Source organism: Tursiops truncatus, chromosome 2 (assembly GCF_011762595.2).
Source record: "Tursiops truncatus isolate mTurTru1 chromosome 2, mTurTru1.mat.Y, whole genome shotgun sequence".
NCBI classification, from domain to species: Eukaryota; Metazoa; Chordata; class Mammalia; order Artiodactyla; family Delphinidae; genus Tursiops; species Tursiops truncatus.
In genome coordinates this window covers 100,705,599-100,727,847 of record NC_047035.1, presented here as the reverse complement: position 1 = coordinate 100,727,847, position 22,249 = coordinate 100,705,599, and the positions used below count along the sequence as shown (strand labels likewise).

The following is a 22,249-nucleotide window of genomic DNA, read 5'->3' as shown; positions in this document are numbered from 1 at the left end:
TTGAATCTGTAGACTGCTTTGGGTAGTATAGTCATTTTCACAATGTTGATTCTTCCAATCCAAGAACATGGTATGTCTCTCCATCTGTTTGTATCATCTTTAATTTCTTTCATCAGTGTCTTATAGTTTTCTGCATACAGGTCTTTTGTCTCCTTAGGTAGGTTTATTCCTAGGTATTTAATTCTTCTCGTTGCAGTGGTAAATGGGACTGTTTCCTTAATTTCCCTTTCAGATTTTTCGTCATTAGTGTATAGGAATGCAAGAGATTTCTGTGCATTAATTTTGTATCCTGCTACTTTACCAAATTCATTGATTAGCTCTGGTAGTTTTCTGGTAGCATCTTTAGGATTCTCCCAGTATAGTATCATGTCATCTGCAAACAGTGATAGTTTTACTTCTTTTCTGATTTGCATTCCTTTTGTTTTTTTCTTCTCTGATTGTTGTGGTGAAAACTTCCAAAACTCTGTTGAATAATAGTGGTGAGAGTGGGCAACCTTGTCTTGTTCCTGATCTTAGTGGAAATGGTTTCTGTTTTTCACCATTGAGGATGATGTTGGCTGTGGCTTTGTCATATATGTCCTTTATTATGTTGAGATAAGTTCCCTCTATGCCTACTTTCTGGAGGGTTTTTAAAATTATAAATGGTGTTGAATTTTATCAAAATCTTTTTCTGCATCTATTGAGATGATCATATGGTTTTTCCCCTTCAGTTTGTTAGTATGATGTATCACATTGATTGGTTTGTGTATATTGAAGAATCTTTGCATTCCTGGAATAAACCCCACTTGATCATGGTGTATTATCCTTTGAATGTGCTGTTGGATTCTATTTGCTAGTATTTTGTTGAGGATTTCTGCGTCTATGTTCATGTGTGATATTGGCCTGTAGTTTTTTTTTTCGTGGCATTTTGGCTGGTTTTGGTATCAGGGTGATGGTGGCCTTATAGAATGAGTTTGGGAGTGTTCCTCTCTCTGCTATATTTTGGAAGAGCTTGAGAAGGATAGGTGTTAGCTCTTCTCTAGATGTTTCATAGAATTCGCCAGTGAAGCCATCTGGTCCTGGGCTTTTGTTTGTTGGAAGATTTTTAATCACAGTCTCAATTTCAGTGCTTGTGATTGGTCTGTTCATATTTTCTATTTCTTCTTGGTTCAGTCTTGGAAGGTTGTGCTTTTCTAAGAATTCGTCCATTTCTTCCAGATTGTCCATTTTATTGGCATATAGTTGCTTGTAGTAATCTCTCATTATCCTTTGTATTTCTACAGTGTCAGTTATTACTTTTCCTTTTTCATTTCTAATTCTATTGATTTGAGTCTTCTCCCTTTTTTTCTTGATGAGTCTGGCTAATGGTTTATCAATTTTGTTTATCTTCTCAAAGAACCAGCTTTTAGTTTTTTTGATTTGCTAGTGTTTCCTTCATTTCTTTTTCATTTATTTCTGATCTGATCTTTATGATTTCTTTCCTTCTGCTAACTTTGGGTTTTTTTTTGTACTTCTTTCTCTAATTGCCTTAGGTGTAAGGTTAGGTTGTTTACTTGAGATGTTTCTTGTTTCTTGAGGAAGGTTTGTCTTGCTATAAACTTCCCTCTTAGAACTGCTTTTGCTGCATCCCATAGGTTTTGGGTCATTGTGTTTTCATTGTCATTTGTTTTTAGGTATTTTTTAATTTCCTCTTTGATTTCTTCAGTGATCTCTTTTTATTAGTAGTGTGTTGTTTAGCCTCTATGTGTTTGTATTCTTTAATGTTTTTTCCCTGTAATTGATACCTAGTCTCATAGCATTCTTGTCGGAAGAGATACTTGATACGATTTCAATTTTTTAAAATTTACCAAGGCTTGATTTGTGACCCAAGATATAATCTATCCTGGAGAATGTTCTATGAGCACTTGAGAATAAAGTGTAATCTGCTGTTTTTTGGATGGAATGTACTATAAATATCAATTAAGTGCATCTTGTTTAATGTATCATTTAAAGCTTGTGTTTCCTTATTTATTTTCATTATGGAAGATCTGTCCATTGGTGAAAGTGGGGTGTTAAAGTTCCCTACTATGATTGTATTGCTGTCGATTTCCCCTTTTATGGCTGTTAACATTTGCCTTATGTTTTGAGGTGCTCCTATGTTGGGTGCATAAATATTTATAATTGTTATATCTTTTTCTTGGATTGATCCCTTTATCATTATGTAGTGTCCTTCTTTGTCTCTTGTAATAATCTTTATTTTAAAGTCTATCTTGTCTGATATGAGAATTGCTAATCCAGATATCTTTTGATTTCAATTCACATGAAATATCTTTTTCCATCCCCTCACTATCAGTCTGTATGTGTCCCTAGGTCTGAAGTGGTTCTCTTGTAGACAGCATATGATCGGGTCTTGTTTTTGTATCCATTCAGCCAGTTTATGTCTTTTGGTTGGAGCATTTAATCCATTTACATTTAAGATAGTTATCAGTATGTATGTTCCTATTACCATTTGCTTAATTGTTTTGGGTTTCTTATTTTAAGCCTTTTCCTTCTCTTGTGTTTCCTGCCTAGAGAAGTTCCTTTAGCATTTGTTGTAAAGCTGGTTTGGTGGTGCTGAATTCTCTTAGCTTTTGCTTGTCTGTAAAGGTTTTAATTTCTCTGTTGAATCTGAATGAGATCCTTGCTGGGTAGAGTAATCTTGGTTGTAGGTTTCTCCCTTTCATCACTTTAAATATGTCCTGCCAGTCCCTTCTGGCTTGCAGAGTTTCTGCTGAAAGATCAGCTCTTAACCTTTTGGGGATTCCCTTGTATGTTAATTGTTGCTTTTCCCTTGCTGCTTTTAACATTTTTTCTTTGTATTTAATTTTTAATACTTTGATTAATATGTGTCTTGGTGTGTTTCTCCTTGGATTTATCCTGTGTGGGACTCTCTGCGCTTCCTGCACTTGGTTGACTATGTCCTTACCCATATTAGGGAAGTTTTCAAGCATAATGTCTTCAGATATTTTCTCGGTCCCTTTTTTATTTCTCCTCTTCTTCTGGGGGCCCTATAATTTGAATGTTGGTGCATTTAATGTTGTCCCAGAGGTCTCTGAGCTTGTCCTCAATTCTTTGCTTTCTTTTTTCTGTATTGTGCTCTGTGGTAGTTATTTCCACTATTTTATCTTCCAGGTCACTTATCCGTTCTTCTGCCTCAGTTATTCTGCTATTGATTCCTTCTAGAGAATTTTAAATTTCATTTATTGTGTTGTTCATCATTGTTTGTTTGCTCTTTAGTTTTTCCAGGTCCTCGTTAAACATTTCTTGTATTTTCGCCATTCTATTTCCAAGATTGGAACATCTTTACTATCATTATTACTCTGAATGTTTTCTGCCTATTTCCTGTTCATTTGTTTGGTCTGGTGGGTTTTTACATTGCTCCTTCATCTGCTGTGTATTTCTCTGTCTTCTCATTTTGCTTAACTTACTGTGTTTGGGGTCTCCATTTCGCAGCCTGCAGGTTCGTAGTTCCCATTGTTCTTGGTGTCTGCTCCCAGTGGATAAAGTTGGTTCAGTGGGTTGTGTAGGCTTCCTGTTGGACGGGGCTGCTGCCTGTGTTCTGGTGAATGTGGCTGGATCTTGTCTTTCTGGTGGGCAGGACCACGTCTGGTGGTGTGTTTTGGGGTGTCTGTGAACTCATTATGATTTTATGCAGCCTCTATGCTAATGGGTGGGTTTGTCTTCCTGTCTTGCTAGTTGTTTGTCATAGGGTGTCCAGCACTGTAGCTTGCTGGTCGTTGAGTGGAGCTGGGTCTTAGCGTTGAGATGGAGATATCTGGGAGAGCTTTCGCTGTTTGATGTTACATGAGGCCAAGAGGTCGCTGGTGGACCAATGTCCTGAACTCAGCTCTCCCACCTCAGAGGCTCAGGCCTGACACCTGGCCATAGCACCAAGACACTGTCAGCCAGAAGGCTCAGAAGAAAAGGGAGGAAAAAAAAAAAAGAAAGAAAGAAGGAAGGAAGGAAGGAAGGCAGAAAGGAAGGAAAAGAAAGTTTTTGAAATAGAAAAAAATATTAAAAATAAAAAGTAATAAAAAAAAAGAAAGAAGAGAGCAACCAAACCAAAAAACAAATCCACCAAAATAACAAGCAGTAAAAGCTATACTAAAAAAAAAAAAAAAAAATACAGTCAGAACTCTAGGACGAATGGCAAAAACAGAACTATACAGACAAAATCACACAAAGAAGCATACACATACACACTCACAAAAAGAGAAAAAGAAAAAAATATATATATAAATTAAAAAAGGAAGTGAGCAACCAAATCAATAAACAAATCTACCAGTGATAATAAGCTCTCAATACTAAACTAAGATAAACATAAAACCAGAAACAAATTAGGTGCAGAAAGCCAACCCCAAGTCCACAGTGGCTCCCAGTGTCCACTGCCTCAATTTTGGATGATTCGTTGTCTATTCAGGTATTCCATAGATGCAGGGTACATCAGGTTGATTGTGGAGATTTAATTCACTGCTTCTGAGGCTGCTGGGAGAGATTTCCCTTTATTCGCACAGCTCCCGGGGTTCAGCTTTGGATTTGACCAAATCTGTGCGTGTAGGTCACCTGAGCACATCTGTTCTTTGCTCAGACAGGCTGGGGTTAAAGGAGCAGGTTATTAGGGGGCTCTGGCTCACTCAGGCCGGGGGGAGGGAGGGGTACAGAATGCAGGGTGAGCCTGTGGCGACAGAGGCTGGCATGACGTTGCAACAGCCTGAGGCGTGCCTTGTGTTCTCCCGGGAAAGTTGTCCCTGGATCATGGGACCCTGGCAGCAGTAGGCTGCAGGGGCTCCCTGGAGGGGAGGTGTGGATAGTGACCTGTGCTTGCACACAGGCTTCTTGCTGGCTGCAGCAGCAGCCTTAGCGTCTCATGCCTGTCTCTGGGGTCCGTGCTGATAGCCGCGGCTCGCATCCGTCTCTGGAGCTCGTTTAGGCGGTGCTCTGAATCCCCTCTCCTCGTGCACCCTGAAACAATCGTCTCTTGCCTCTTAGGCAGCTCCAAACTTTTTCCCGGACTCCCTCCCCGCTAGCTGTGGCGCACTAGCTCCCTTCAGGCTGTGTTCGTGCAGCCAACCACAGTCTTCTCCCTGGGATTTGACCTCCGAAGCCCGAGCCTCAGCTCCCAGCCTCCACCCGCCCTGGCGGGTGAGCAGTCAAGCCTCTCATGCTGGTGAGTGCTGGTTGGCACCGATCCTCTGTGCGGGAATCTCTCCGCTTTGCCCTCTGCACCCCTGTTGCTATGCTCTCCTCCATTGCGCCGAAGCTTCCCTGCCGCTCTCCCCCATCTCTGCCAGTGAAGGGGCTTCCTAGTGTGTGGAAACTTTTCCTCTTTCACAGCTCCCTCCCAGAGATGCAGGTCCCGTCCCTATTCTTTTGTCTGTGTTTTTTCTTTTTCCTTTTGCCCTACCCAGGTACATGGGGAGTTTCTTGCCTTTTGGGAAGTCTGAGGTCTTCTGCCAGCGTTCAGTAGGTGTTCTGTAGGATTTGTTCCACATATAGATGTATTTCTGATATATTTGTGGAGAGGAAGGTGATCTCTATGTCTTACTCCTCTGCCATCTTGCAGGTGCCCCCCTGCACATACATTTTAGAACCAGCTTGTAAATTTCTACAAAAAAAGCATGCTGAAACTTTGATGGGCATTTCATTAAATATGTAAATCTTTTTTATTTTTGATAGATTTTTGGATAAATTTGGTAGCTCTATTAGGCAATTAAGTAGTTTGGTTAGCTTCTTTATTGAAGCTAGACTCTGTAATTCATGAACTAAGCATGGCCCTGTGCAAGTTCTTTGCACCTGAGTATATGAAGAAAAGTGTCAAATCTAAGTCAGTCATATGACTTGGATTATTTAAGTGTCAGCAAATTTACACTCCTGGAGATTTTTCTTCAGCGTTTTTTTATGTTAGGAAAGCAAATATACAGCTGAATTTGTAAATGTGAAATAGTAATAGAATCAGCTGACACTTACGAAGAGGAAAGTAAATTCCAGGCTCTGTGTTAAATGTTTCACAGGCATTTTCTAAATACTTCCAATAACAGATAGAAAGCAAGTGCTAGTATCATTCCCATTTTATGGATAAAGAGGCTGAGGTTTAGAGGGTCACACAGCTATTCAGCGGTGGATCAGAATTCAGTCTGGTTGTCTGTAAAGCCTGACCTCTTGAGAACTAGCCACTCAGCCACCAGCCTGTGATTGCACAGACTCCTTCCATGGTCTTGTTCCAGAGGTCTGTGATTCAGCAACAAAACATCTATTCCATGCCCTTGGCCCCAGGCTAAGAGCAGGCTCCTGGATCTCTTCTGCGGTGCATGGTCCTCTTTGCTCCTCGATCCACAGATGTCTTTTTGGCTATAAATATGTCATCTATTAAATTAGAATCTAATTCTCTGTATATCAGCAGATGAGATCTGCCAGCTGAGGGCCATCAGAACCTCCTTTGGTAGAGGTAATTTCCTTCATGCAAAAGTTGGGAAGTATTGTGCCGCTTTTTATTAGCTCTTATTTCTAAAGGTCTGAAGTCATTGGGCAAAAAGTATAAACAAAAACAAACAATAAACAGGAAGTATCAAATAAACACCACTGCTCCAGGTAGAGAAGCTTTGGAATTTTTAGGTTTTCACTTCCCTTAATCAGTCACTGTGACTCTCTTGCATAGGGCTGCATGGATGTTAAATATCTGGATTTCTTTCCACAATGTGTTTTACCTTTTAAAGTATAAGCATTTTATGGAGTGTGCATTTTTTGATGTAACAAAAGTCACTAAAGACCTTTTCTGCAATTCAGGTAAATTCAAGACTTCCTCTCTTTCTAAAAATAATTTCACTCCTGGCAGGTGGCTACTTTTAGTAATAGTAGACAAACACATTTTCCTTTTGGTATAAAAATGAAAATATTTTGCAAAAATCTTACAGAAGACTCTGATACAAGGGTACAGAACTGAGGTAAACTTGTGCTACAAACTGAGGTAAACTTGTGCCCCATGTTCTCCTGAACAATTAGACATCAGAGTAAATCCTGTTTTCAGTTTTCACAGATTCCACATTATTAACTGGGGTTGAAGGACAGTCTCACTAGAAATGTGAGCTGTGACTAGATATTTGATGATATTAAGAAATTATTGATAATTATTTTTATGTGTGATAATGGTATTTTGTTTTTGTTTCTGTTTTTAAAAAGAATCGTTATCTTTTAGATAAACATATTAAATATCCATGAATACAATTATATCATGTCTGGGATTTGCTTCAAAAAATAATCCTAGGGAGAGTAGTGAGAAACAGAGAGGGAGTATTGATGAAAGCATGTTGACTGTGTTGGCAACTGTTGAAGCTGGTGGGGAGTCTGTTATACTATTGTACTAGCATGATACTCTTTCCTACTATGGTATATTTAAAAAATCTTCCATAATTAAAAAAAAAGGCAATCCCACTGACTTCTGTTAAAGAGTGGAAAATAAAACTGGATCGTTAAGTATTTGAAAGATAGTTTCTGAAAGATACATGTAACTGAGAATTATTAAACTACAGAGAGTAAGAGAAGAGCTTGTGACCAAATTCTGATTTCCTTACTCTATGTCATCAAACTACAGCACATTAGAATGCCATAAATAATAGTAACAATAGCTGCTGCTACAGCAGCAACAGTTCATATTCATTGAATACATACCTTGAGCCTGGAACTGTTTTAAGAACTTGGCATTGATTATCTCACTATTTTTAGCCCCACTTAATAGATGACTAAACTGAGGCTAAGTAACTCGGCTACTGTCCTAGTAGTAAAATCCTGAGAAACCAGGATTTGAACCCAAAGAGTCTCACTCTACAATCCATTCTTTCATTCATTCTCCAAACACCTATTGAGCAGCTACCATGTTCCAGGCACTGGAGCAGCAGTGGTGAATAAAAGAGCAAAAAGTCCTGCAAGCATGGGGCTTCTATTCCAGTGGGAGGAGCAGACAAAACCTAACATACTTAATAAGGAATATGTGTGTTTTACTTATTTATTTATGTTTTTAAAATAGATTTTTTAAAAATTAATTTTTATTTATTTTTTGGCTGCATTGGGTCTTTGTTGCTGTGTGCAGGCTTTCTTTAGTTGTGGCGAGTGGGGGCTACTCTTCGTTGTGGTGTGCGGGCTTCTCATTGCAGTGGCTTCTCTTGTTCCGGAGCATGAGCTGTAGGTGCGCAGGCTTCAGCAGTTGTGGCACGTGGGCTCAGTAGTTGTGGCTCGTGGGCTCTAGAGCGCAGGCTCAGTAGTTGTGGCTCACCGGCTTAGTTGCTCCGCAGCATGTGAGATCTTCCCAGGCCAGGGATCGAACCCATGTCCCCTGCATTGGCAGGTGGATTCTTAACAACTGCTCCACCAGGGAAGTCCAGGAATATGTGTGTTTTAGAGATGGTAGTAAGTGCTGTGGAAAAAAATTAAGAAGGGAAGAAGATAGGGAGTGAAACGGTTGTCAGAAAGACCTGAAAAATGTGGTGACGTTTGAGAAGACCTGAACAGGTGGTGTAGGGAATTTCAGGCAAGAGAAACATCAAGTGCAAAGGTCCTGTGGCAGGAGCTTGTGTGGTGGGTTCAAGGATCAGGACAGAGGCTTGTATGGCTGCAGCTGAGGATAGACAAGGAGTACAATAAAGGCAAGACCAGGGAGACCCACATATTACAGGGTCTCTGGAGCTTATGGCGCCCCAGGACCTCCCTGGTTCCTTCTCAGAAGGTCAAGAAGGCCCTTTCCTGCTCAGTGCTTGAGAAGGAGAGAGAAGGGCCAAGATGTGGATGGTCCCCATGGTCTCAGGCCTCAGACCTGGCCTCCAGAGTATCCTCACAACTTCTAGGACTTCCAAGGCTCTCCTTTGTTTCCATCCTTCCTCTTCCCTTGGCCGTGTTTCCTGAGACCCCACAGGCAGGGTGTTGAGGACCACAAGGAGGAAGAGGCTGCAGTATGACTGAGCTCTGGGACACCAGGGGGCGCGCTAGAGCCTAAGATGTTTTTAGCAGACCAGGAAAATGTTTTAGTGTCTTCTAACATGATATAAAACATAATAATATAGTCTAGCTTGCCACCAGTGCAGTCATAAAACATAATTTAAGCAATAAAATTTTCTGTGAGGAAAGGGGCCCATGAGGGCAAACATGCCTAAAGTCTACAAAAGACATAATGTAACCCTGGAGAGGAGATAGAGTCAAACTATGCTTGGACAACATGTCCATCCTCACACAGTTCTGTGGTTTCTCTCAGCTAACTCAGTTCACTTATTCGTGTTCAGTTTTATGAGGGCCTTCCTTTATTAATCTTGAGACTACGTTTCTTGATAGAGCTACTCCATTTCCAGCAACAAAAAAGAAGTTGGGGCTTGGTGGATCAGTCTGTCTACCTGTCTGTCTGTCTATCTATCTATGTCTATCTGTCTATCTAAATATCATTTATCTATCTATATTTATCTGTCATCAGCTATGTACCTATTTATTTTTATAGAGACTTAGAGAGTCAGTAAACCTGACCAGGTCTACCACTGTTTCTCTCCATATACTGTGATAAGTAAACATGTTGTCTCAGAGAACTTAAATTCTCAGTTTGAGAATTGATAAACAACTTGGTATAAAAAATTTCTTTGTGGGTGATATTTGGTAGGTTGAGTAATTCTGTTTAACTTATCTAAATACACTTACCAAGAAGTCTTTGACAAATTACCTGAGATTGAACTAACATCGCTTTTTGTAGGTTCTATACTTGAAACTTTTATAAAAATTTTTAGCAACAACTTGTCCCAAATTCTTTATCAATGGTTTTCAATTGGTGTCCCCCACCACACACACACAGCTTCTCTTCAGAGACCCTTCAGTGGCTGCATTGGGGGGTGTGTGTGAGATGATATCACAGGCAGGATGAAACTCACATCCTCTTCCCTGTCCTCTTTCTATTTATAGCAGCTCTGGTTTACTTGTGGATACCATATAACATTTTATTTGAACAATAGGTTCTGTGGCTAAACAAAACTTGTAAACCATTCTCTGTAACTGGAAGTTGTAATTCTTTTTCCATGATGACATTTTTGAACACTGACATACCTTTAAATAAGGCAAGTGTGTGTGTGTGTGTGTGTGTGTGTGTGTGTGTGTGTAAGCAATTTAAAGGAAATAATAGTTTATATCTTAAAGATTGGATTTTTAAATGTAACATTTTTACCCCACATATTCTGTTCAACAGCTGAGTGTTAACTTTGGCTCTTAAAGGTTAGAAAAGTCCTACAACCTTTGGCATGCTCTGAGATCTCAACTGGTTGGGGAATCAGAGAAATTCCCTCTTTGACATTAAAATAAATGCTTCTATTACGTTTTGTGATTGACAAGGAAGAGAGGAGGGAAGATGTTGCAGTTCTACCTCCTAAAGAATCTATTTTTTAAAGGTATGTATTTGGCTCTAACTGACTTCTGACACATGTCATTCAACCCTATAGAAATTCTCTTGGATAAGAACCTGACCCAGGCAAACCCACTTGTAAACTGGGGAAGGCGGAGGATTTGAGTGTAAGCGCCTTGAACCACAGGACTTTTTTTTTCCATTTAGAAAAACCTTCCTGGGGTTGATTTCCATAAGTGTACATTTCCTCTTCATAATTCTAGTCATTAATCACCAGGTAGTGTTTAAGAGCACCTGCGTGGATCACAGATTCCACAATCCAACCTGAAAACTCGAATTTGGGATTACTTCTTTCTCTAAGAAGTATAATCCATCCCCTGGGTCTGCCCCTGGCTCATCTGGCATCTCTGCTTTTGAAAGAACTTGGATCAGGGCACAGGATTTCAGTGTCTTCTCTTACTCCTCTCCTCTTGAATCCAGGGTCTCTTAACCTCCGCACTATAGACATTTGGGGCTGGATACTTCTTTACTGCAGGGGAGGGCTGTCCTGTGCATGGTAGGATGGTTAGCAGCATCTCTGACTTCTACCCACTAGGTGCTAGAAATGCTCCTACCCTAGTTGTGACAACCAAAAATGTCCCCAGACATAGCCAAACGTCCCCTTGCAGAGGTAGTAGGTAGGACTGTGAAGGAGCAAACTGTCCCCTACTGAGAACCACTGCTCTCTAATCCCTGAGGATCCCCAAACTGAGAATCCTACCAGGAATTACCCGGTCACCACTAGACATGGTTCTCAAGGATACCCATGTACTTTAACCAGGTCAGTGTTCTCAACACTGGCTGCACATTAGAATCACCTGAGATGTTTACCAATGACCAACTGAGCATTAGCATTTTTTAAAAAGCTCCCCAGAGATCTCAATTTGTAGGCAGGACAGACAACCTCTGAACTAAGTGTACTTAGCAATCTTAATACTTATTAAAACTCCAAAATAAAACCTCACCCCAAATTTATTTCAAATAGGAAATGCCAAGTAGTTTCAGAGAAATAAAAAAATCCATATATCAATCTATTACAGTCTATTATAGGCCCCTGGAGACATTCACATGTGCTTTCTGTTTTGTTATCATCACAAAGCAGTTGAGAAACTGGATAACTCTGGGAATTCTGAGCTTTATAACAGTTTGACTGAAGGTGCATCACTCGATGGAGAGCAGTTTCTCTGGTGCTTGTAACTCACAGACTTTTTTGACCAAAGTGACAGGGAGGAGCCTGACCAAGAGGAAATTCCTGGAATGTACAGTGTTAGAATTGGCAGGGAAGGAAGATCAAGACTTAGCAAGACTAAGCGTGGCCTAGGAAGGGAGGCCTCTGATAATGTTCTTCAGCAGATGAAAAGTATGATCTAATGGCTACCTCTTTCCTTTGTTAGTGCTTCAGTAACAGTGGGAATAAAACCAGACAGTGGCGGTCTTCGTAACTTAGGATCCAAAAGAATGATGCCCAGAAGGTGTACATGTTCTGGCAGCTGCCAGTCCCACTTCTGGCCGGCCAGGAGGGGCTGGCCAAGGTTTTCATCCAATTACTAATCTTCTGAAAGGTATAGGATGCATTCAGTGATGTTCAACTTTCCATGTGATCTTAGGCAACTCAACTTCCCTGAGATTTTGTTTTCTTATTTGAAAGATGAGCAGCATGATATTTACCCCAGACAGTGACTATAAGGATTAAATTAGATAATATGTGTGAAAGTGCTTTGTGAAGTGTAAAGCCCAGTAGGTAGCCAATTGTAAACCCGGAGATGAGCGTGCTGTTACATTAGCACATTAAGTTCATGTTTCTCTGGTTTGTCCTCTGGCTGTTCTTCCTTGCAGTCTGGGTTAGGATCCGGGTGGTGGATTTCAATGACAAGAACATAGATGAGGCCTCCAGCCATAGCACCAACAAAAGGGCCCACTACAGGAATCCACCAGAAGTTATTTCCAGCTCTGAAATCAAACAAAGAAATTAGTGATACACCACTTGGCCTTCTTCCTGGTATTACTGCTAGTTATTCACTAACCAGCTAGTCATTTCTTATGCTCATGACTCCCTTTTAAATCAGCAAGAGCTAAGTATAAGGGCACTCACTGTAGCTTGGCAACCATCATCCTAGATTTTGCAGTATACCTGATTTCAGATGATCTATTCCATTGTCCTATTAGTACTTGTGAGAGAAATGTCCCATTTATTTTCCTTTCAGAAAATATAGTCCCCGAACCCGTGGCTACAATTGAGGGCATTTAGGGAAAGTTCAAGTTGAATATTCAGGAGTTGCCTTCCCCTCATCCTGAAATAATGAGTCCTGGGGATTGCGAACGGTTGGGAGATGTGGAGAGATTCCTGGACATGATTGGTATATGAGGGCACTTACAAAATAAACAATCAGGAAACATTTGCCAATAAGTGAATTAAAAAAAATCAAAGGTAGAGATATGAATTACCTACTAAATATAATTGAATTCAGTACTTATATTTTGAGGTCACAGCTTACTTAAACTTACTCTCTGATAAGGACTTTCTGCCATGTTTCCCTCTCCCCTCCAGAAATCCTCAATGTCAGCACATTGTATTGGAGGTATAGTTCTGAGAGAAAGCAGGTGCCTTTGCGAATTGTCACCATCTCTTTTGGAGATAGAAAATCCACTTAAATAATTCCGTAGAAAGGACCATGAGTAGTCAGAAGCAAGTAAAACTATACAATTTGTTGTTTAAGGATATGTACGTTTGAGATAAAACTTTTTAAAAGCAGGATAATTATGAACAAAAAATTCAGAGTAATGCAGAGGAGGCAGAGGAAACAAGAGGAACACAACTACGCATGGGAATTTCACAGTGTTCTATTTGGGGGAAGGATTCATGGCTGCTATTTTTAGTTTTATTCCTAACAACTATACATATTTCCATGGGACCTTTTTTTTGTATCAGTTTTTTATTAGAAAGGGTAATAAAGGAAATAAGCACAAAACAGGGGGGCCTGTCCTAGAATTCATGAGATTTAGTTCTAATCTCAGGAGGGTCCAGATGGTCTTTGGGCAAAGTCTCCTCATCTCTGAGCTTCATTCTTCCATCTGAACAGTGGTCCCTTCCACCTGCATCATGCAAGCACTCTCTTAGATCCTGAATCTTAGATCATCAATGCAGGCTCACAATAAGATAGTAAGTCTTAGAGCATAAACGCAGGCTCCGGGGAAGAGCACCATCATTAAGCACAGTGGCCAGCAGATGTCACTCTTACTGCACTGGAACGAGGTCACTGCATTCAGCTGTTCTCACAGCGCCCTTTCCCATGCCTCCAAATCCAGGTGGAATTTTCTTTGAGAGGCACCTGAGCTTTAAAGAACTAGGAGCCTTCTCTTCAGGTAAGCACATGAAGCAAGTTTAAGCCACCTTATTTGGTCCATCACTTCCTTTCTTCCATCACTGGTTTGTGGCACATCTCTTACTGTCATTTAACAGATTAGGGTCCAAGATATCTGCCAGCACACATGTCCTCCTTTCACTGGCTGGACCCTCTTGAGCTGGATGTGTTGCACCAGGGTCACAAGGCTTAAATGGAGGAGCTCTGATACGGTTCCCTGCCTGGCCTCACAGGTAAACAAGGTTATTTGCACACTGTGATTTGGGGGATGCCAGAAATATGTCTGTGTTAATTGCTTACGGTACCATCATGAGGGATTCATTCCTTTGGTTAAACTATTTTAAAAATTAACAATACCCCTGAGATCCTTTATCCACTAAGTTATCAACACTTTAAAGTGAATTAGTGAAAACCACTCGCTTACATCCTAATACTTAAGGGAAAAGCAAGAGTCAGCCAGGGTCTGTCTTGCCCTTGTCAGACCTGCTGGAGCCCCACTCCCGCTGTCATCCTCACTCCGTGGCATACAGGGGCAAGTGAGGATCCAAGGCAGTCTCGGTTTTATCTGAGACCTTGGGTGTGGATCCAAACTAGAAAGTCCCCTGAGATGCTTAGCTTGGATGTAGAACCCTGAAAGGATGGGGCACTTTAGGGACACTTTGGAGTCCTGTTATCCCTCAGCGGTTTCCTTGGGAACTTTTTGGTTGAGGATTATCAGTTAGTCTAGCTATTTCCTAACTGGTTTCTGCCCCCTCTACTCATCTTTAATCTGTTCTATATAATAATGTCGGATCAATTTTGCTAAATTGAAGTTCTAAACGTGTCAAACTTCTGCCCTAAATCTTTTGTTGCTTCCTATAACCTACAGAAGAGGGAGCAGCAAAAACCCCAAAGTCTCATTCTGGGAATCTAGGTCCTCTAATGGTCTGAAACAATTGCCCTTCCAAGCTTCTTCATGCACCCTTCCAACTAAACTAGATCATGTGTTATTTTAACATTCTGTCTTGGGATACAGAATCCTCTCTGCCTGAAATATCCTCTCTGTCTGCTGTTTAAGCATGTCCAAATACTACAAAATGCCCCTACTTCCACCCCCATAATTCTCAAATTTGGAGCTACAAACTTTCTCTCAACTCTTGGAGTTAATTAGTCAAATCTCTTTAATGGCACTTGACAGCTCCAACCTGTGTAAGAGCCTATGCTCACTACTCTGAAATAGAATGTAAATAAAGCAGTGAAGGGCAACAACGGTGAGGGGCATCTTTAGCACAGGGCCTTGAATAAGAAATCAGGTAGCTGCATGGATGAATGAATGCATGAATGAGGGGAAAAGACCCTGATGCTAACAAGGGACATGGTGCTCAGAGTTTGGCATTAGGTGATTTCAGCATTCTCCCACAGACATGGTCTCCTGCCATATACTCAACAAAGCAAAGAAAAGAGGCAAGATCTCTACCTCTTTAGAACCACCATCACTCTTAGAACTTTGGGTGAATCACCAAGCAGGGCTCAAACAGAGGTCACATCACTGTGGAGCACCTTTGTTCTCGGGGTCTGTGTGAAGCTTACAGAGGTGTCTTGATGGTAGGGGCAGTGGTCTCCTGGAGTGAACCTCAGGAAATTGGGATTAAAGGAAACTCATGGGCCAATTCTGGGCTTTGGAAATAAGGAGATCTTTAACGTATGCTTTTGACAGTACATGGGAAGAATACAAATGATCTTCCTAGTTGGCATTTTGTTCAACCTTTTCACGTTCTGGTATGATCATTCTGGAAGAGAGCTCCTCAACTGTGGCACTCTTAGCGTATTTGGCTGAATAATTCTTAGTTGTGGCGATCTGTCCTGGATACTGTAAGATGCTTAGCAGTATCCCTCTACTGGCCTCTACCCACTAGATGCTGGTGACAACATCTGCCCCCACCCTCCCCAGCTGTGACAACCCAAAGTGTCTCCAGGCATTGCCAAATGTCCCTGAGGGCAATATCACCTCTGGCTGAGAACCACTGCTCTATAAATTCACTGCATTGTTTGTTTCTTAAAGATAGGGAATGTTTCTTGATTCTTTTTTATCCCTCATCTCCTAGGACATGTGTGTCACATAGCATTTATCCATACTTTTATTCAATAGCTTTTATTGAGGCTTTCTATGTGCCAGACCACATCCTAGTCACAGCAGACACAGCAGTGAAAACATGGTCAAGGTCTCTGTCCTCATGATGCTTACGCTATAGCAGCTCTAATGCTGTCTGTGGTGGTTATCAGAATGGTGTCAGTGATTTCAGTAGCTTGTGTTTCATGATGGTGAAGGCAACCCAAACTCTTAAATGAATTCATCACTTGTGTACAGCTATATATAGGTCAGCATTAGGGACACTCAAGTGTTTTGTTCCCACAGCAGACATTAAAGTAAAATTTGCTCACACATGTTTTCCCTGCTTCTCTTTCTCCATGTTAGAGCCCTGTTTCCTGGGGAACAAAGGTGGGTGCCTTTCCCAGAGAGAGATGTGATGAGTGGTTGGGGACTGGCCACCATGACTTTAGGGGGGGACGGTGGGAAGGAATTAACGGGAAAAGTTTGTCCTGGGAGCTTGGTACCAGCAGTTGGCATGTTTCATCAGCACATTCTGAGGTGTAAGGCATGGGGTCTTGCCACTTCCTGTGCACAGGCTCTCTTTGATGCCTGTTCCGCTAGGAATTTCTTATGCTTCAAGAATTCAAGGACCAGTGATTAGGACTCCGCGCTCTCACTGCCGAGAGCAAGGGTTTGATCTCTGATTGGGGAACTAAGACCCCGCAAGCCACATGGCATGGCCAAAGAAAAAGAAAAAAAGAATAAGCTCAGCGCTCACTTCTTCTGTGGTGCCTCCCCCAGCTTCCCCGGGTAGAGGCAGCCACTCCCTCATCTGTGTTCCCTTAGCACTTTGTTTCAGGGGTTACCAGAGCACTTGTTACATTGCTCAAGGCCAGTGTCTTATCTGATTTTGAAATTTCCTTGCCTAGCACAGTGACCACAGCATAAGTGGTGATTAAGGTAGATCTGTTGAATGAATGAATGAAGCGAAGCTAGCATGGTCTCCTAGAAAGAGCCCTATAGTAGTATCAGAAGATAGAAATTCTACCCCTTTGTCACAAAGTGAATACGTAGACAAGTTCTACATCCAAAATAGTCACATAAAGCCATATACCAGTTGAGAAATCATTATTATATATGACAAACCTATCTCTTTGAAACTATCTAGAGCCTCTCTATCTTTCTCTGTCTCTCTGTCCCTCTCTGTCTCTTATTATGTCTCTGTGTCTATCTCTTTGTCTCCCTCCCCCTTCTCTCTCTCTCTCGCTCTCTTTCCTACACACACACACACACACACACCCCGTATCATAAATCACCAGTGATACGTTCCACACTTGTGATGAGGATGCGCTTAACCTCACCCTCCCATCTGCACTCTCTTGGATCTCCAGGTCAAAGCACAGCCCTCCCCATTGAGGCACAGTGTGAATCTTCCTCCCTCCTCCCTGACCGTTGTTACTTACGTGAAGACCTCAAACCCCCAACCTGCCAAGGCAGTGAAAAGTCTGGGACTCAGGTCTCGAGCTGGGTTCATGGCACAGCCACTGTTCATTCCCAGAGAGGAAGAAATGACAACAATCAGGAAGCCAATGACAATGGGCTGTAGGCCTTTGGGGACTCCCAAGTTTCTTGAGTCAAAAATGGCAAAGATGACAATGAGGAGAAACATGGTGGCCACTACCTGGGGGAGGGAGAAAATATACAAGGGATTTAGCTTATATTCTTCCCCCTTGCCCACCTCAAAATTCACCCACTCTCATTAAAAACAAACCTAGTAATAAGTAACGTATGCTGGTTGAGCACTCTGTGCCAGACCCTTATCGCAGCAATCCTAGACATGGGTGCTGATATCATTCTCCTTTACAGATTAGTTACCTGCCCAAGGTGACACAGTCAGTGACAGGCAGGTGTGGATCCAGAGAGTTCAGCTCTAGAGACTGTTATCTTTACTACACTATCCTGCTGAGCTACTACCAGCTAAATGGAGAGCAAGCTACAGGCTGGAAAAATGAACAAAGGGGCTCATTCAAAGTGGTGAGAAAAGCAATGTGAGACATCAATAGATGAATGGGCAAAGGAAATGGAAAGAAAATTCATAAAAGAAAAATAGATTTAAGAAACAAGAGGGAAAAACTGATTCACAATGAAAAAAAGTGCAAACAATACCAAGTGTTAGGGAACTGATACCACTTCTCTCAGGCTTTCCTAATTAAACTAAGCACATACTACACTTTTGAAAGGCAATTTATCAGTAATTTAGCAACCTGCATTAAAAATAATCCGTAAGATTATGTACTGAATTTGGCCCAGTTGGATATTTTGAGAACCACATCATGGAAATAATCTAAAATATGGAAACATCATAAAGCAAATATGTAAATAAATAGTTAAACATCATTTATAGTATTGAAAAACTGGAGTCCCCATCAATAGGGAAAGGGCTAACTATATTATGAAGTGCCCATTCTATAGTCTATTATACAGCCATCAAAAACAAATACAAGGGCTTCCCTGGTGGTGCAGTGGTTGAGAGTCCGCCTGCCGATGCAGGGGACACGGGTTCATGCCCCGGTCCGGGAAGATCCCACATGCCGCAGAGCGGCTGGGCCCGTGAGCCATGGCCGCTGAGCCTGTGCGTCCGGAGCCTGTGCTCCGCAGCGGGAGAGGCCACAACAGTGAGAGGCCTGCGTACCGCAAAAAAAAAACAAAACAAAAAAACAAATATAAGAGCTATCTGGTAACATTTTTAAATGCTTATGATATTAAGAAAAATATGTGCATTATATTTTATACTTGAAAACAACATAAAAACAAGTTGTAAGAGATTATACAAACAATGAGAGCAGGTATTCTGAAGTGGTGTGGTACGGTGGGTGTTTTCCCCACTCTCTAGTTTCTAAAATTTCCAAACTATTATTTTACTTTAACAGCTAAATCATAGCTTCTATTTACCAGACACTTATTATGTGCCAGGTACTTCGTATGCTTTTTCTCATTAGAACTTCACACCAATCGGTGAGATAAATCCTATTTATTCACAGTTTACAGATGAGGAAATGTAGATAGAAGGAGGTTAAGAAACTTGCCCAAGGGCACACAGCTCATAAGCAGAAGAATCAGGACGAGAACCAGACAAATGATTTTAGACCAGAATAGTTGTGCTATTGGCTACACGACAGATGCTTGGATGCAGCTTGTTTAAATGTCATTAAGGCAGAGACACTTCTAGCTGCCTAGAGAGTCTGGATAAACCTATGCACGTGGGGAGACACAGAAGACCTGGGATACTCTAAGCTCAACTACTACACTTCACAGTCCTTGAACTGAGATCACAGTGTCTTTTCTTGAGGCCTCTACGTTTAGATCACGTGCACAAAAGAGACAGTTAGGTGGAACAAACCCCATTTGCCCCTACAGGGGTTGAAATGTCCAGTCATGCACTTTTCTCTGAAGCTTGACTGATGTGGAAGAAGTGTATGTATTAAAGAGGAGGCAGGAAACCCGTAGTGGTATCCACTTTGGCAAGGGCAGAAATTTGTCAACAAAGCTTGGGTTATGCGTAGGGACCTCTGACTTTGGAAACATAGCCTTTCTTTTCTGATAGGCCTGTAATGTTCCTATGCATCCCCCTTATTAGATTATGTCTTTTCACGAAAGTTAGGTCTTTGTTGAACGTACACTTACTTGGTCTGCAAATGCATTCACCAGAGACAGATACGGAGCTGGGTATGTTGCGAAAATGTGTGCTGTTGCGTTTTCTCCCACGACGAGCAGTTTTCCACCAGCAAAAGACAGAAATGCATCTATGGAAGACAGAGCTCTGGCATGTTAGCATCCTCTGGGCAGGGGGGGACGTAGGCCTATGCCAGGTCTTGTGCTGAACAAGTACAGGCGAACCCTCAGGTTCAGCTAGGAAGATCCATATCATTTGCCTCTTTTCACTTCACAGTATGGTAGCTTTAGAGATACCCAGAGAACTCCCAGGATAGCGGGTCAGAGAGAGAAAGCCCCGGCTGCCCTTGATGGTTCACTCCACGTTTGAGCCAAATCCTTATCCAGTGGGTCTTGGGAACCATTTTTCTTTGAGGGGAATTCTTGGAATTTTCAAGATTGACTAAAAGTGAAAGTGAAGCTTGGACTTGCTCTATGCAGAGCTCATGATTCCCAGAGGGTTCTCAGTAACCCCTAATAGCGGTCCAGAATTTGAGGGCATCAAGGTACAGTGAAGATGCCCTTAGAACAAGGAACACAGCAGTCCCCGACATAGCCAGCACCACCCCCGGGCCTCTCTGGCCACAGCAGCTGGTGCTCTAGGTTTCTGGTCGGGTCTTGAGTAATTCTTTAGTCTTCTTACACTCTAATTCTTAGGATACTCTGTGGGAAGAGGTCCCTTTCCACAATGTACCTCTCAGGCTTGGCTCATAAATTCTAGTTCCTAAGGGCTTCAGTTTGAGAGTCATAAAGTATTAAGACTTACCTTGGGTTAGAGAGTAGGAACTACTTTAACACTTGATTTTATGGAACCCCAAGATTTTTTAGTTTGAAGGGCCTAAGAAGTCACCTACTAGTTCAATTCCTTTATTTTCCAGAGGAGGAAACTGAGACCAATAAGGTCAGATGACTTACTGAAGTCACACAGCTACATACATAGTTCACATGGAACTAAAGTCTGGGTCTTTGATCGTCAGTACTGTGGTTCCCCCAGGACTGTTGCAGAATGGAAGCCCTGGCTACTGGATGGAAGGGAGAAGAGGTTCCCCACCCAGCCCATTTCTCTGCTATGCTTCTTCCTTCAAAGACTTTGTTCCAGATTCCTTCTTTAAGTACTTACTCATCATTCTCCTTGCCACAAGTCAACGGCCCCCTTCCCAGCCAAATCAGAGAAAGCCATGGAGAAGCCAGTGGCCTATTGCTTACTTTGGCATTGTTCACAGTGTAGTGCTGGTTGGGTCTAAAAATATACTTCCTTTAAGTTCTGCCCTCCATTTAAGTTGTGACCATTTTCACTAAGAGGCTTCCTGAACGTGCCCTGATGATAATGTTGGCCCCATTATTTAGAACTTAGGACTCTTAGAACTGCGTGTCAAGTGGAGAACGTTTTCTGTTCTTACCTCATCTCACCTCTTCCTACCAAGTAATTCTGACTTTCAACTTATAGCCAGTTCTCCCTAATCTCTGGACTCAGGGGTCCTACTCACCATAATAAATGCCAAAGAGGGTTGCAGCCCCTAAAAAGGCTCCCAAGAGCTGGGCCCCCACATAAAAGGGGAATTTGAACCACTTCGTCCGTCCAAAAAGACACATTGCAAAAGTCACAGCTGGGTTGATGTGGCCACCTGCAAGGAAGATAAGGTGATTAGGAAAGTCAGAGGGCAGGCCAGGGAGAATTATTGTGAAGGAAACCTTATCTAGGGACTGCAGGCAGAATTCAGTCTTTTAGGTGTGAGGAACTGTATGTGAGGAGACAGAGGGGTGTGTGTGTGTGTGTGTGTGTGTTTGAGTGGAGAGGAAGAGAGGACTAATAATCCTCATGGCCTCATTAGACACTGTTTAGGAAGTTTAGCTTTCTCAAAAGAAAGTCAAATATATAAAGAAACTTGTACTCAAGTGGCTCATTTTCTCGCTCTCTCTCTCATCTCTCTGTATCATCTATCTACTGGGTTTTGCCTAACTATAAAGCAATAACCCCAAAGAGATTGATATAAACAGTTAACTTCAGTATATTTGTTAGTCAATATACTTATACTTGTAAGATTTAAATCTATGTCCAGTCATTTCTAAGTCCATGTCCAGAGGATGTAGAAACAATCTTAGGACTCAAAAGAGATATCTCTTTAAGGGGAAATGGCCCTTCCTTTGTGGGCTGTGCCTCTCACTGAGGTAAGGGGCTCAGTTTATTTTGAGGTAGTCACAGTGTCTGAGTGGATTTTCTGTAGTTTCTCTGCATAAACGATGTATATCTCACACACACAAATGGAGCAACACTTCCTCCTCCACTCCAGCCTAAACTCTGACTAGAGAAATCAGCCTCTTTGATTCTAACCCAGTTGCAAGGTCAGGTAGAGGGGCTTGCTCTGGGGTAGGTTACTGATATCCCCGGCTGGCTTTGCTAGTAACAACAGTAACAACAATGCATATTGAACACTTGCCAGATGCTATCATAGGTGTATTACATGCACTTGATCCTCCTAAGAACCCGGTGAGGTGGGTACTAGTCCAGTTAACTGCTGAGGAAACTGAGGCACAGAAGTAAAGTAAAATTTTAAGGTCACATGGCTAATAAGTGGTAGGTCTAGGATTCAAATTCAGGTTTATTTGAACTCTTGGGCCTATGTTCTTTTCTAGACCTTCTTCACCAAGTTTATAAAGGTTTCTCTGCCTTAGAAAGCAGGGAAAAAATTTTCAAAGGTCATCTTTGAG

General features: G+C 41.7%; 2 protein-coding genes across 2 annotated transcripts in view; one reads left to right on the top strand and one right to left on the bottom strand.

Moving 5' to 3' along the window:
- The window catches only part of ALDH1A2 (aldehyde dehydrogenase 1 family member A2), a 342,743-nt gene that overhangs the window by 112,359 nt on the left and 208,135 nt on the right, over window positions 1-22,249 (top strand). The gene's annotated exons all lie outside the window — the stretch shown is intronic.
- Window positions 11,362-22,249, bottom strand: part of AQP9 (aquaporin 9) — a 34,155-nt gene continuing 23,267 nt past the window's right edge. Inside the window, exons 3-6 of the mRNA XM_019947133.3 lie at window positions 21,028-21,165; window positions 19,514-19,632; window positions 17,293-17,510; window positions 11,362-12,346 (exon numbers count right to left, since the gene is read on the bottom strand). Coding sequence (XP_019802692.1) covers window positions 12,172-12,346; window positions 17,293-17,510; window positions 19,514-19,632; window positions 21,028-21,165 — 650 coding nt within the window. The 3' untranslated portion in view covers window positions 11,362-12,171. The remainder of the gene's footprint in view (window positions 12,347-17,292; window positions 17,511-19,513; window positions 19,633-21,027; window positions 21,166-22,249) is intronic.